Here is a 13,608-nt window from a genome sequence, read left to right on the forward strand (position 1 = left end):
AATTTAAGCTGACATCAGCCTGCATGTCACTATCCTTTAAGTCTCTAGCTGCTGCCTAAATGCTGATAAATTGGTTTTGCTAATACCTGCGTTGGATTTCCTCTTTTAGAACAAAGTCCATTTCTGGCCAGGTGAGGTGGCTCACACCTTTAATCTCAGCACTTTGGGAGGCAGAGGCAGGAGGATCACCTGAGCTGAGGAGTTCGAAACCAGCCTGGGCAACATAGCAAGACCTGTCTCAAAAAAAAAAGTTAACCTGGTATGATAGCATACACTTGTAGTTCCAGCTATTTGGGAGGCTAAGGCAGGAGGATCACTTGAGCCCAAGAGTTCCAGGTCACAAGGAGCCCTGATCTCATCACTGGGTGATAGAGTGAAACCCTTTCTCTTTAAAACAGTGGTTTTCAACCTTCCTAATGTCGCTGGCCCTTTAATATAGTTCCTGTGGGTCATGACCCACAGGTTGAGAACTGCTGCTTTAAAAGAAAAAAAGTCCATTTCTGTACTTTGTTTTTTTCTTTTCTATCATCTGTTTTTCCCCTCTTGACCTAGTATGCTCCTTTGCACTTTATACAAGTCATTGTTCTTTTATTTTGCACTAGGGAGAGGAAATTCGATGTCAGTATGTGGTGACATGTGCAGGACTGTACTCAGACCGGATTTCAGAGATGAGTGGCTGCAGCCCTGATCCTCAGATTGTACCATTCCGGGGAGATTACCTGCTCTTGAAGCCAGAAAAATGCTATCTTGTAAAAGGAAATATTTATCCAGTAGGTAATGATGCATCTGCCTTTTCACTCTTCTTGAGCTGGTTACGGGTATAAGGGGAATGAAAACAAAAACTTTTACCTGGGTGAGAAGTAAGAGACATTTGGAAAGGCTGTTTGTGCAAGCCTTTCACCTGTTTCTCTTGTATTTAAATCCCTAAATCTTTATCTTGGTATCATAGTTATTATAATGGATTGACCACAAGCACTTATCTCCAGAATGCATGTGTGCACCATGTGAAATACTAAGGTTTCTTACCCAGATTCTCCCTCCTCTCCAGTGGAGGGAGCGCTCACAGGAAAACTTTCCCTATGGAGTCCCAAATACACTACTCTCTTTCTCAGATTACTGTCTATAGGTGCAGAAAAGGATGTGGCCACTCTAGTTTCAGGGAGTAGAAAATATGTTTAAATGAAGAGTTCATTTTTCTGCCTGGAATTACCCCCGAAATAGACAAATTAGGTTGAGCCAGGGACATAGTCAGTATTCAGCTATTTAATGTTTTTTACTGTTCTAAAACATGAATTTCATTGTTTCAACCTCATACATTACCATTTTGCAAAACCTATGGTATAAATACGTGGGTTTTTTTAAGGGCAGGTTACTCGCCAGTCACAGATGTCTCTTGTTAGAGAGAGAGTAACCTGAAGTAGGACAGTTCATCTTTAGTGGGTCATCTAACCCCATTTGCCACTTAGAGGATAGTGTGTGTTGGTGTCTACGGCATCAGTGTTTCTTGTGTGCCATTTCTAAGCAGAAACATGTTACTAGAAAAGTATATCTGTGTACAGTTCACAGTGCAAATTAAATACATGGGAAGAAAGTGTTTTATATTACCGATTAAATGTTTGCATCTATAATGAAATGAAATGTGAGATGGGGCTAATAGTTCCTTGCTTTGTTAAATCTGTAGGTCCCAGATAGCCGGTTTCCTTTCCTAGGAGTTCACTTCACTCCAAAAATGGATGGCAACATTTGGCTGGGACCTAATGCAGTTCTTGCCTTTAAGCGGGAGGGTTACAGACCCTTTGACTTCAATGCCAGAGATGTTATGGATATAATTATAAATAGGTAACAACTTTATTTCTTTAAGTACTTGATCTTGTGTGCTTACATTTTTATTTAAATTTTGGTCCTTCCCCTCCCCACCAAAAAAGTTCAGCTCCTGAAACATGTATTTTTTTATTTTTATTTTTAGTTTTTTTGAGATAGGTTCTCCGTCTGTCACCCAGGGTAGAGTATAGTGGCATCATCATAGCTCACTGCAGCCTCAAACTCTTGGGCTCAAGCAGTCCTCCTACCTCAGCCTCCTGAGTAGCTGAGATTATAGGCACCTTCCACCATGCATGACTAATTTTTTTTATTTTTTGTAGGGAAGAGATTTTGCTCTTGTTCAGGCTGATCTTGAACTCCTGGCCTCAAGTAGTACCTCTACTTTGGCCTCTCAAAGTGCTAGGATTACGGGCATGAACCATCAGGCCCAGTTTTGCATGTGTTTTTAATGTGGGAAATTTTGTTTTTCTTGATATGATACTTATTGGGTAAATCCTCATATTTGTGATTGGCATACTGAGTTTTTATTAATCCAAATTTTTTTTTTTTAATGTTTTTATTTATTTATTTATTTCAATTTTTCGCCGGGGCCAGTGCCCTACTCCTTTGAGCCACAGGTGCCACCTTTATTTTTGATTTTTGACGAAAACCAGAAAACCCACTAGACAAATTTTAAAAAAGCTGAAATACCGTTAAGCCAAATTAAGTGCTATGTGGAATAAGCATAACCTTTTAACTACTTCAAGAGAATTCTGATGAGCCAGGGTGATGTTTTGGCTAAAAAGACCCATTTACACATCTGGCAATCCAAATTCTACATTGTACCTGAGTTTGAAAAAAAGAAAAAATTCTCTCAAAATTAGTAGATGGCTTTGATAATTTTTTTTTTTTTTTTGGCCGGGGCTGGGTTTGAACCACCACCTCCGGCATATGGGACCGGCGCCCTACTCCTTGAGCCACAGGCGCCGCCCGGCTTTGATAATTTTAAACCAGTCACCCATTAATTTTGTAAGCCACTGGAGAAATTACTGATAACTGATTTTTTTTTTTTTTTTTTTTGTAAAAAACTAACAGGATGATTGTGCTGACCTAGAATGCAGATTCTTTACTATTGTAAAAAAAAAAAACAAAACAAAACAAAAAATGATATGTTTTGTGTGGTCCTTTCAGCAATGTTTCTCTTCAGAGGGTTTCATTAATCATTAGAGGGTTTCAAAATCATTAGAATGCTTTTTAAGCTATACTTGGGTTTCATCCTCCACAGATTCTGAAACAGAAAGTTTGGTATGGGACTTCCCAATATGAGTACATGCAAAATTACATACATATGGTCTACAGAGTCTCACTTAAGACTCACAACTAAAGATCTTACCTTTGACTGATTAAAGAAAAGTAGGGTAGTATTGTTTCAGTACCATGATTTAAATATCTGTTAATGCACCCAGCAACTCTGGAGGCTGAGATGGGAAGATCACTCGAGACGCAACATAGCAAGACTTGACTCTAGAAAAATAAGAAAAAATTAGCTAGATGTGAGTGTGTGTGCCGATAGTCCCAGCTACTTGGCAGGCTAAAGCAGGAAGATTCCTTGGGCCCAAGAAGTTGAGGCTGAAGTGAGCTGTTATTGGTCCACGACACTCCAGCCCGGGAGACAGTGGAGGACCCCATCTCTTAAAAAAAAGAATAGGTCTGTTAATGCCTTTTAGGTGTGTTGAAATCATCTAATATTTGCATTAGAAAACCTTGGCTGTGGGCCTATAATCCTAGCACTCTGGGGAGCCCACACAGGTGGATTGGCTGAGCGCTGGCATTCAAGACCAGCCCCTCCCCGCCCCCTCCAAAAAAGCCCAGCATTGTGGCAGGTGCCTATAGGCCCAGCTACTGGGAGGCTGAGGCAAAAGGATCTCTTGAGCCCAAGAGTTTGAGGTTGCTGCGAGCTATGATGCCATGGCACTCTATCTAGGGTGACCAAGTGAGACTGTGTCTCAGAAAAAAAAAGAGGTGCCTGTGGCTCAAAGGGGTAGGGCGCCAGCCCCAGCCAACAAGTACTAAAGAAAAGAAAACCTTGATGTTGGCAGGCTTTATAGAATCCCAGTCTGAAACCAGCACTCCTTGGAAATTTGAGTTTGGAAGGTGTGTTTACCTTTAGTTGGTGATGGTTTCCTTCTGATAACGGTCAGAAGTTTATTTGCTTTTAATTTGTACTTTTATGATTTTGCCTCGATTTATCTGATGGCATCAAAAAAACATTCCAAAGTTATAAAGGTGTTCTAAGTAATGAAGAATTCCTTCCTCTAATAGAATTTTTGTCTCTGTTTTCAGTGGCCTGATTAAACTGGCATCCCAGAATTTCTTGTATGGAGTGAATGAAATGTATAAAGCCTGTTTTCTTGGAGCAACAGTGAAGTATCTTCAAAAGTTCATCCCTGAAATTACTGTCAGTGATATACTTAGGTAAGGAAAAGTGATAAAAATTGTAAATACAGTTCTCACCTAGGTAAACTTGAGAGGTAAGTCTGATTCAGTGATTACTATGTACATTTTTTTTTTTTGGAGACAGAGTCTTACTCTGTCACCCTGGGTAGAGTGCCCTGGCATCTAGCTTACAGGCTTTCAAAGTTCTGGACTCAAGCGATCCTTTTGCCTCAGCCTCCAAAGTAGCTGGGGCTATAGGTGCCCACCACAACGCCCAGCTCATTTTTCTGTTTTTGGTAGAGATGGGGTCTCTCTCTTGCTCAGGCTGGTTTTGAACTCCTGAGCTCACGCAGTCCTCCCACCTTGGCCCCCTAGAGTGCTAAAATTACAAGCATGAACCACTGTGCCTAGCCACTAAGTACATTTTGAGTCAATCTCTCTTTCTCCCCAAAAGGGCATTGCTAGCTTATAGCCCTTGGTGCTGGCTCATTCATAATTATCTAGACCACCTTACACCTCCAAACTGAAATAGCCATTGCAGCTTTCTTGTGATGCCACTTTAGCTTTTGTGTCCAGCTGTCACTCATAATAAAAACGTTTTTTCCTAAAATTTAAAAAATGTCCCTTGGCTGGGCATGGAGGCTCATGCCTATAACCCCAACACTCAGGGAGGCTGAGGTGGGTGGACTGTTTAAGCTCAGGAGTTCAAGAACAGCCTGAACAGAGCAAGACCCCATGTCTACTAAAAATAGAAAAACAGCTCCTTGGGAGACTGAGGCAAGAGGATTGCTTGAGCCCAGGAGTTTGAAGTTGCTGTGAGCTACAGTGACACCACGGCACTCTTCCCAGGGCAGAGTAAGACTTGATCTGAAAGAAAAAAAAAAGTCCCTGGTTATTTACTCTGGCAATTTTGGCTTTAATTCTGTGTAAGATCGTTGATCACTGTGTTAACTAATTAGGGAATAAACACATTAAAACATTATGTTTTGATTGATTCTTAAAATTTTAGAAATACACTCTTAGACCTGGCACCTTACCTAGCTTCCTCTCTACTCCTTTTGGTTTTTCTCAGGCCCTGCTTCACTCAGAACTCTAGTTGCAGGACAGAAAGAGGGCAGCAGTGTGTAGTAATCGGCCTGAGTCCTTGCTACAGGGTATGGAACAATGTAAGGGTAAACTTACATCTTTTTCCTTAGCGATAGAAGACTTTCTGGGCTTGATCTGTAGATTATCCTAAATACCACCCAAGCCTTATTTTTTTTCCTCTTTGGTAATATTTTTAGTGTTCACCTTTTCCATTAACAAGCCATTTGTTAAGATTAATCAGTAGTGTACTTTGAGGTACTCACTCTGCATTTACGATCCATCCCCCTGTGAGTCCTCAGAGCACTAAATGTCTGCCTTCTCTGTAACAGCTGCTCGACTAGCCTGGTGTAAGATGTCAGCAGGCTTGACCGTGTCTGGGAGGAGAACAGTAATCACGTCAGCTGTCTCCCTTAGGGGAGCGTCCTGGTTTAATTCTGACTCTAATGTATCATTCTGAGACTAGCCTCTTTGAATCTTTAGAAGAACTATTAAAACCCAGCTAATGTTTTTCCTGTTATCTCCTTCATTCCTGAAATGGAAGGAATAAAAATATCTAGATGTTATATCCCTTCATTCACTTATAAATAAATAAAGGCTTTTATGTTTTCAGTGGTCTACTTTAGTAGACTTTGATGTACATCTGAAAATAGATCGGTCAAATCTGGTCTCTATTGATGCTATTAATATTCCTCGGAAAACACTAGGTGGGTATAGTGAATTCTGTGCAGAAACAGGTGCAGTGAATTCATTGCCTGTATTCAATCACCACCTTTTTACAGAAGCCTGAGGAAAACTTTCTGACAATTGGATTTCATATGGTATAACTGGACTTTGGACTTGTGGGTGTTAGTCTCTGGGTTTAAGGGTGTGACTTTCAGTTACCAGTTTCACTGGCATGTATCAGAAAGGGCACAGCACTGTAGGCAGGTGCATTTTGGGCCAAATTCCACCTAAGCACAGATGAGTTTGTCTTTAGAGACAGAGAACCTGAATACGTTCAGCAATTCCATTTGTTCCTTTTCTTGATTCTTGTAGCTGTTAAAGGCAGGGAATTATCAATAACAGAAGGGAAGTTTAAGATGTTTTTATTTGGGGGGAATATGTTTGGTGCCATTTATATAAGTTTAAAAACAAGCATAATGATACCAAAAAAATTTTTTTTGAGACAGAGTCTCGTTATGTCGCCCTTGGTAGAGCGCTGTGGTGTCACAGCTCACAGCAACCTCCAACTCTTGGGCTTAAGAGATGTTCTTGCCTCAGACTCCCGAGTAGCTGGAACTACAGGTGCCCACCATAATGCCTGGCTGTTTTTTTGTTGCAGTTGTCATTGTTGTTTAGCTGGCCAGAGCCAGGTTCAAACCTGCCACCCTCAGTGCATGTGGCTGGCGCCGAGACCATTGTGCTACGGGCACTGAGCCAGTACCAAATATTGTTTATGGATTGTACATGTAATGTGAAAATAAAAATAAGCAGGGGAGTGAGAAACACCTCATTCAGGACAGTGGTTATCTCTAGGGAGGGAAGGGAGCAGGATCCCAAGAGTTCTGCAGGGGCTTCTGTTTTACGGGTAATGCTTTAATTCTTAAACTATTTGGTAAGAATATGAGTACTCAGTATATTATTTTCTATACTTTGTTATATTAAATAATAATAACAAGAAAATCAACTTGTCCACAGCTTGGAGCCTTAGTCCTGTCTTGTCTCACTCACCTTGTAACCAGTGTATTAAAGCATAAATGTCCTGTCATTAATATTGCAGCAGAAGCATATCAAGCAGTTCTAGATTGTGAAAGGTAATTGAAGTAATGCTTTCAGTGGGGTATGTTGCTCACGATGGTGTCCATAAGTTTCATTAACCATGAAAGGGCATCTAGCTTGACTTTTCTGCTAGGCCAGAGCATTTTGGGCAATAGTTTGTTGGTGAACATGATTGGAATGTAAAGTTATCTGTAAAGTGTGTATATTAGCATATTAACTTTTCACTGTTAATTGATGGTCTCTAAGGCTGTTAATTTTAGTTCTACACCCCTTTAATTCTGTGATTTATTTTGGCACGTCAGTCTAACAGTGGTTTGTATCTGTTAGCACTGTTAGGATATAGAAGATGAGGTCACAGTCTCCTCCCTTTTACCCACACTTCATTTTGGAAAATACCTTCTTTGGGGAATTCTAAACTTTCAAGCAAGGTGTTTTCAGGTGGTGCCCGTAGCTCAGTGGGTGGGGTGCCAGCCATATACACTGGAGCTGGTGGGTTCGAACCTGGCCCAGGCCAGCTAAACAACGACAATTGCAACAAAAAAATAGCCAGGCGTTGTGGCAGGTGCCTACAGTCCCAGCTAATTGGGAGGCTGAGGCAAGAGAATCACTTAAGCCTGGGAGTTTGAGGTTGCTGTGAGCTGTGATGCCACGGCACTCTACCAAGGGCAACATAGTGAGAATCTGTCTTAAAAAAAAACAAAAGATGTTTTCATAACTAATGATAACTAGACTATGTCATTGGGAAATGCAAAGGTGAGAGCCAAATATTTCTCCCATAAAAATGGATTAAGATGGTCTGTATTAGAGTTTCTCAGCCTTGGTGCTATTGACATTTTGAGCCAAATAATTGTTTGTTGTGGGGGACTGTCCAGTTCATTGCAGGTTTTTTAACAGTATTTCTGGCATCTACATGTTCTAGTTGTGACACCAAAAATGTCTCCAGACATGGCTGAATGTCCTCTTGGGGGCAAAATCTCCCTTGGTGGAGAACCACTACGCTAGAGAATTGGTAATCCTCACACTACCAAATACAGTGGAACCTCTGTAAGTTGACCACCCAAGGGACTGTAGCAAACTGGTCAATATGCAGAGGTGCTCAACATAGTCCATCTTTTATTGACAGCTAGGCCTCTTGGAATGATGTACATGTAGTGCATGTCCAGTCTATGAAAATTAGGTCAGCTTGAGGAGGAGGTGGTCGACCATGGGGATTCTACTGTAATTATTGTAACTAATACTTACTATGTGCCAAGAACCATTCTAAGTGTTTATGTATTTAATTCTTTATGTAACCATGGGGGGTAAGTAGACTGTTACTCCTATTTTACTTATAAGGCAAATAAGTCACAGAGATGCTAAGTAACTTGGCACAGGGTTCCAAAGCTTACAGGTGTGTAGTGAAGGTAGTATTCAAACCTAGGGAGTGTATTTATTTGATAAGCATTTGTTGCAGTGTTAGCCTAAAGATAGAAGGTTTGACAGGCTACAGCTGACGGTCTGGTTATCCACAAACCTATTGTGTTTCCACCTGATCGTGAGCTTAGGAGAATAAAGACTTGCTTTGAGAATACTTGCAAAGTGACATCTGTCTTCCAGTCAGTTGACTCTAACTCTTACTTTTGCAGAGGTCCGGCAGGAGTAAGAGCCCAAGCTCTGGACAGAGCTGGAAATCTGGTAGAGGATTTTGTATTTGATGGAGGAGTTGGAGATGTTGGAAACCGTGTTCTTCACGTGAGAAACGCACCTTCTCCTGCTGCCACTTCTTCCATCGCAATTTCTGAAATGATTGCAGATGAAGCACAGCAGAGATTCGAATTGTAAATAATGAGAGAAGCTAGTTATACCGGGTAGTCTCCATTTCAGCAACAAGAATGTACTAATCGCATTCTTCAATTTAAAATATAAACAGTTTTTAGGCTGGGTGAGGTGGCTTACACCTGTAATCCTAGCATTCTGGCAGGTGGATCACTTTAGCTCAGGAGTTCAAGACCAACCTGAGCAAGAGTGAGGTTCTATCTCTACTAAAAATAGAGAAAAACTAGCTAGGCGTTATGGTGGGCACCAGTAGTCCCATCTGCTCAGTGGCTGAGGCAGGAGGATGGCTTGAGCCCAAGAGTTTGAGGTTGCTGTGAGTTATGATGAACAGCACTTTACTCAGGGCAAAAGAGTGAGACTGTCTCAAAAAACAAACAAAAACAGCAAAGCAGTTTTTAAAATCTCATTTTTAGGTCAAAGATAGCCACTGAATTGTTAAAATGATGTAATAGAGTAGTAATAATTTTTTAAAAATTAAAGTCCATGCTCTTTGATTTTGTGAATAAAGAGGCAAGATGCAGCCTCGTATCTGTCCTGACTCCCTCCCTCATGTTGTTAATGACCTGTCCTCCCCAACCATGATCTAGAATTTGGGGAAAGGTTGCATAAAATATTGGTTATGCCCTTAAATGAGCATTTTGGCTTTATAATATCTAAACTTTTTGTCTCTCCTAGAGAAGAACATACAGTATAAGTTTTATTCTTTAAATTTTGAAGACTCATAGAAAAGCTCACAGTAGAGCAACAATATTTGTATCTGGAAATTAAAAATTCTTGATTTCAAGGAAATACATGAAATTTCACATTTTCAAGTAGTTTGAATAAGATTCTATCTTAGCTATAATATTTGTAAGAAATGACTTTGTAAAACAAAGTGAAAACCTCTGTTGTTCTCAGTCTCTTTGTGATTGTGTGGTGTCAGCACTAAATCTAGACAGCAGATTACCATAAGTGGTTGTTGCATTCTCTTTAGTCTTCTGTGGTTGAGAAACTGAAAGAACTTAGAACTCATAGGTTTTTACGAGAGCAGTTTTATAATCCTGACACTGAATCATAGAACTCTGTAATTTTAGAAAGTTATTTATCTATTTATTGTATCTCTGTTCTTTAGTCACACTAGAGTTCTCAGAATGTTGGCCAAGATCACTAATGATTCATACCTCCTTGGTTTTTCAGGGTTCCTATAAACTTTTTTATGGATACACATATCTAACTTCGAGGCATTCACTTTTGTAAACCGCGAAAGTGCCTTACATTTATATGCAATTCATAAAAATTTTGAACTGGTTTCCAGTGCCATAGAGCATATTATACATTATATATGTGGTATCTATTGAGTTGATTCTTATAATTTAGAAAGTTGAAAAATAGAAATGTGAATGAAATTGCGATGACCTGATTGGAGAATTTTGATCACAGAGCTGTGTGTAGGTGAAGCCTTTTCATCCATCGCCCTCACATGCTCTCACAGGATCCATCTTCGGCTCTTCATTTTTTCTTTCCTATTATTTCTTCAAAGCTGTGTTATAGATGAGTGAGAAGGACGTGCCTTTTGCTTGACAGAAAAAACTTTTGTTTTCTTTCTTTTCCCTTCAAGTGTTGGTGATTGCATTGATTGAGCTACCTCATCCATTAATTTGAAAGTCTACCCATCATCAGCTCATGTCCACAAAGTACACATCCTAGGTTAATAGAGTAGGCAGTTATTAAACAATTGGGGCGAGCGTATCGAAAGCATTCAGAAATCAGAAGAAATAGGCCTGAGGGTTCTTCATACAGCTGATTCCTACAAGAAATGCAGCGCACAAAGTACTTTTCTGTTCAATTACATGACTACTAAGAGATGGAAAGTATTGTAATTCTCTATTTCAACAGTAATATTATATACATACTAAGCTGTGAGAATTTGAAATTTCAAAAATATCCTAATTGAAGCAATCTCATTCTGTTCAAGTCTATGCTATACCACCCCCAAAATACAAATGAAAAAATTTTTGAACAAGTTCTGATACATAGATTGTATTAATAAAACATGTCCATAAGATTTTGTTGTTTAATAGTGATACAATATTTAAAAGCTTTGTGTATTTTTGAGAGAAGAAAATGTTATATTAAAGTTATTTCTTTAATTTCTTTAAAAATGAGTTTTGTTATGGAGAACATTTTTTAGTTCTGTAAAAATTTTTACTCAAATAAATTTTCTGTGTGTAAGACATGAACTGTTTTCTTTAGATCACGGCCAATCTTAGAAAAAAGCACACGGTGGCTCACACCTGTAGTCCCAGCACTCTGGGAGGCTGAGGCTGAGGCTGGTGGACTGCTTGCGCTCAGGAGTTCAAGATCAGCCTGAGCAAGACCCCAATTCTACTAAAAATAGAAAAAACAAGCCTGACATTGTGGCAGGCACCTGTACTCCCAGCTACTTGGGAGGCTGAGGCAGGACGATCACTTGAGCCCCTGAGTTTGAGGTTGCTGTGAGCTGTGACGCCATGGTGCTGTCTCAGAAACCACTTCTGTATTTGTACATAATCTAACAATGAAGTAGAGTAGTTCATATTTTGAGTAAAAAGTGGATCATTTACATTTTTGGTGTTTCATGATATGTAACTTAACCCTTTTATCATCCATCCATACATATCGAAGTTCTTCCTTGATGCTCTCAGAGTTTGCAGTGTTTGGGGAGTTGCCTTTACTGTTGGCAGAATTCCACTTCCCCAGAGGCCATTTGGAAACCTGCCGACTAGCCAGTGGGATAAACTCTCAGAACTTTCTTCAAAGGATGGTGGTGAGAGTTGGGTATACTGCCAGGTCTTGACACACGGGAGTTTGTCAGACCTGCATTTGGACGCTGTCCAACCCTGGTGGCTGTGCTTGTGACTTGTCCCTATGAACACAGGGGAGACACGGTGTCTGTATTGCTTCAGGACTATCTCTGCCCTCCTGGGCCCTTCATCTGTGTCTGGACTTCTTGGTCTGATGTTTCCTCATCTTTGTGACCATAAATCTAAATATCTTATAAATGTTTTTGAGGAGCAGTTCGAAATCAGTTACGAATTTTTCTAATATACTACTAGGGAGGTTTTCTCAATTTTATTTTTATGTTTTTATTATTTTTTCATTTTTTGAGACAGAGTCTCACTTATTGCCCATGGTAGAGTACCATGGCATCACAGCTCACAGTAACCTCAAACTCTTGGGCTCAAGCAATTGATTCTCTTGCCTCAGCCTCCTGAGCAGCTGGGACTACAGGCACCCACCACAATGCCCGGCTATTTATAGGGGTCTCACTCAGGCTGGTCTCATACCTGTGAGCTTAGGCAATCCACTGGCCTTGGCCCCCGGAGTGCTACAATTATAGGCGTGAGCCACTGCGCTCAGGCCATAAGGGGGAGGTTTTGAAATTCTTTATCAGGATTTAAAGAGGGAAGGGTATTTGTAAGGAGAGGGTGAAGTGGTTGGGGGAGCAAAAGATATCTAGAGATGTTTTCAAATAGTTTATACTCATTAGAGAGTTTAAGGAAAGTAAAAACCTCAAAGCCCTGAAGGGAAGAACAGTGTTGATACTAACCAACTCTACTTTTCTGGCCTCAAATTTTAGAAATGATTGTGTTCTTGTTGTTAAGCTCTATAATTTTCTACTAAGGGAAGGGTCTCACATCAAAGTTTCCTTTGTTCCTTGGGTAAAGTGAGAAATTTTACCTTGTAGATGTGGCAAAAGAGATGTGTGATGACAAGCCTTGGGTTGCCCAGGGAGCCCAACCTTGAATTTAGGGAAGACCATAGGGACAGTGTTAACAGGGATTTCTCTCACTAGGGGACGATGGCTTTCAGCCAAGTTCTGCTTAAGGCCGTGTATTAAGAATAACCTCTGGGGCTGTGCCTGTGGCTCAAAAGGTTAGGGCGCTGGTCCCATATGCTGGAGGTGGCGGGTTCAAACCCTGCCCCGGCCAAAAAAAAAAAAAGAAAAACCTCTTTTAGGGCAGTGCCTGTGACTCAGTGGGTAGGGCGCCGGCCCTCTATACCAAGGGTGGCAGGTTCAAACCTGGCCCCAGCCAAAACTGCAACAACAACAAAAAAACATAGCTGGGCGTTGTGGTGGGCACCTATAGTCCCAGCTACTTGGGAGGCTGAGGCAAGAGAATCACCTAAGCCCAGGAGTTGGAGGTTGCTGTGAGTTGTGACACCATGGCATTCTACCAAGGGCGATAAAGTGAGACTCTGTCTCTAAATAAATAAAAAAAATTAAAAAGAGCCTCTGTCTCTAAATAAATAAAAAAGAATAACCTCTTTTAACTTTGTTGTTCTGAAAGAGTGACGGAGTGCAATGAAAAGGTACAGTAATGATTGTTTCTTTTATGTGTTTCAAGTTTATTTACTTAAATTTGACCACTGGGAATACAAGAGGTGTCTTGTAGGGATACCAATTTATGAACGAGGGCAGTTTCTGGATATCTGAGTAGGGTTGGGCAGGCTTCCCAAACCACACTGGCCACGTACCACTGTTTCCCAAGGTGCCTAGATCTTTAGCCTTTGATTGCCTATTTTTTCTTAGATTCTAGATCAATCATTCCTGCTGGGACATTTACAAAGTTCTCATTGCCTGGATTCTTATGAACACTCAGAACCAAGCGTTTAGATTATGTTACAGGCCAAAAGGGAAAGGTTGTCCAACTTTGCGTTTTGGGATTTTGGGATATACAGATGCTTTTTTGA

At 40.5% G+C, this 13,608-nt stretch overlaps 1 protein-coding gene and 1 non-coding gene across 3 annotated transcripts in view; one reads left to right on the forward strand and one right to left on the reverse strand.

Annotated features, from left to right (window-relative positions):
• L2HGDH (L-2-hydroxyglutarate dehydrogenase) overlaps positions 1–11,124 on the forward strand; it is a 32,631-nt gene extending 21,507 nt beyond the window's left edge. For both annotated transcript variants that reach the window (XM_053596081.1, XM_053596080.1), the window contains 4 exons: positions 603–770; positions 1,682–1,839; positions 4,144–4,275; positions 8,706–11,124. In XM_053596081.1, coding sequence (XP_053452056.1) covers positions 603–770; positions 1,682–1,839; positions 4,144–4,275; positions 8,706–8,901 — 654 coding nt within the window. In that variant the 3' untranslated portion in view covers positions 8,902–11,124. The remainder of the gene's footprint in view (positions 1–602; positions 771–1,681; positions 1,840–4,143; positions 4,276–8,705) is intronic.
• Positions 2,453–2,513, reverse strand: LOC128589460 (U7 small nuclear RNA). The gene has a single exon (XR_008381030.1). It is a non-coding gene; the product is annotated as a U7 small nuclear RNA (small nuclear RNA).
• Positions 11,125–13,608: the final 2,484 nt, after the last annotated feature.

This window comes from Nycticebus coucang, chromosome 6, assembly GCF_027406575.1.
Source record: "Nycticebus coucang isolate mNycCou1 chromosome 6, mNycCou1.pri, whole genome shotgun sequence".
Classification (NCBI taxonomy): domain Eukaryota; kingdom Metazoa; phylum Chordata; class Mammalia; order Primates; family Lorisidae; genus Nycticebus; species Nycticebus coucang.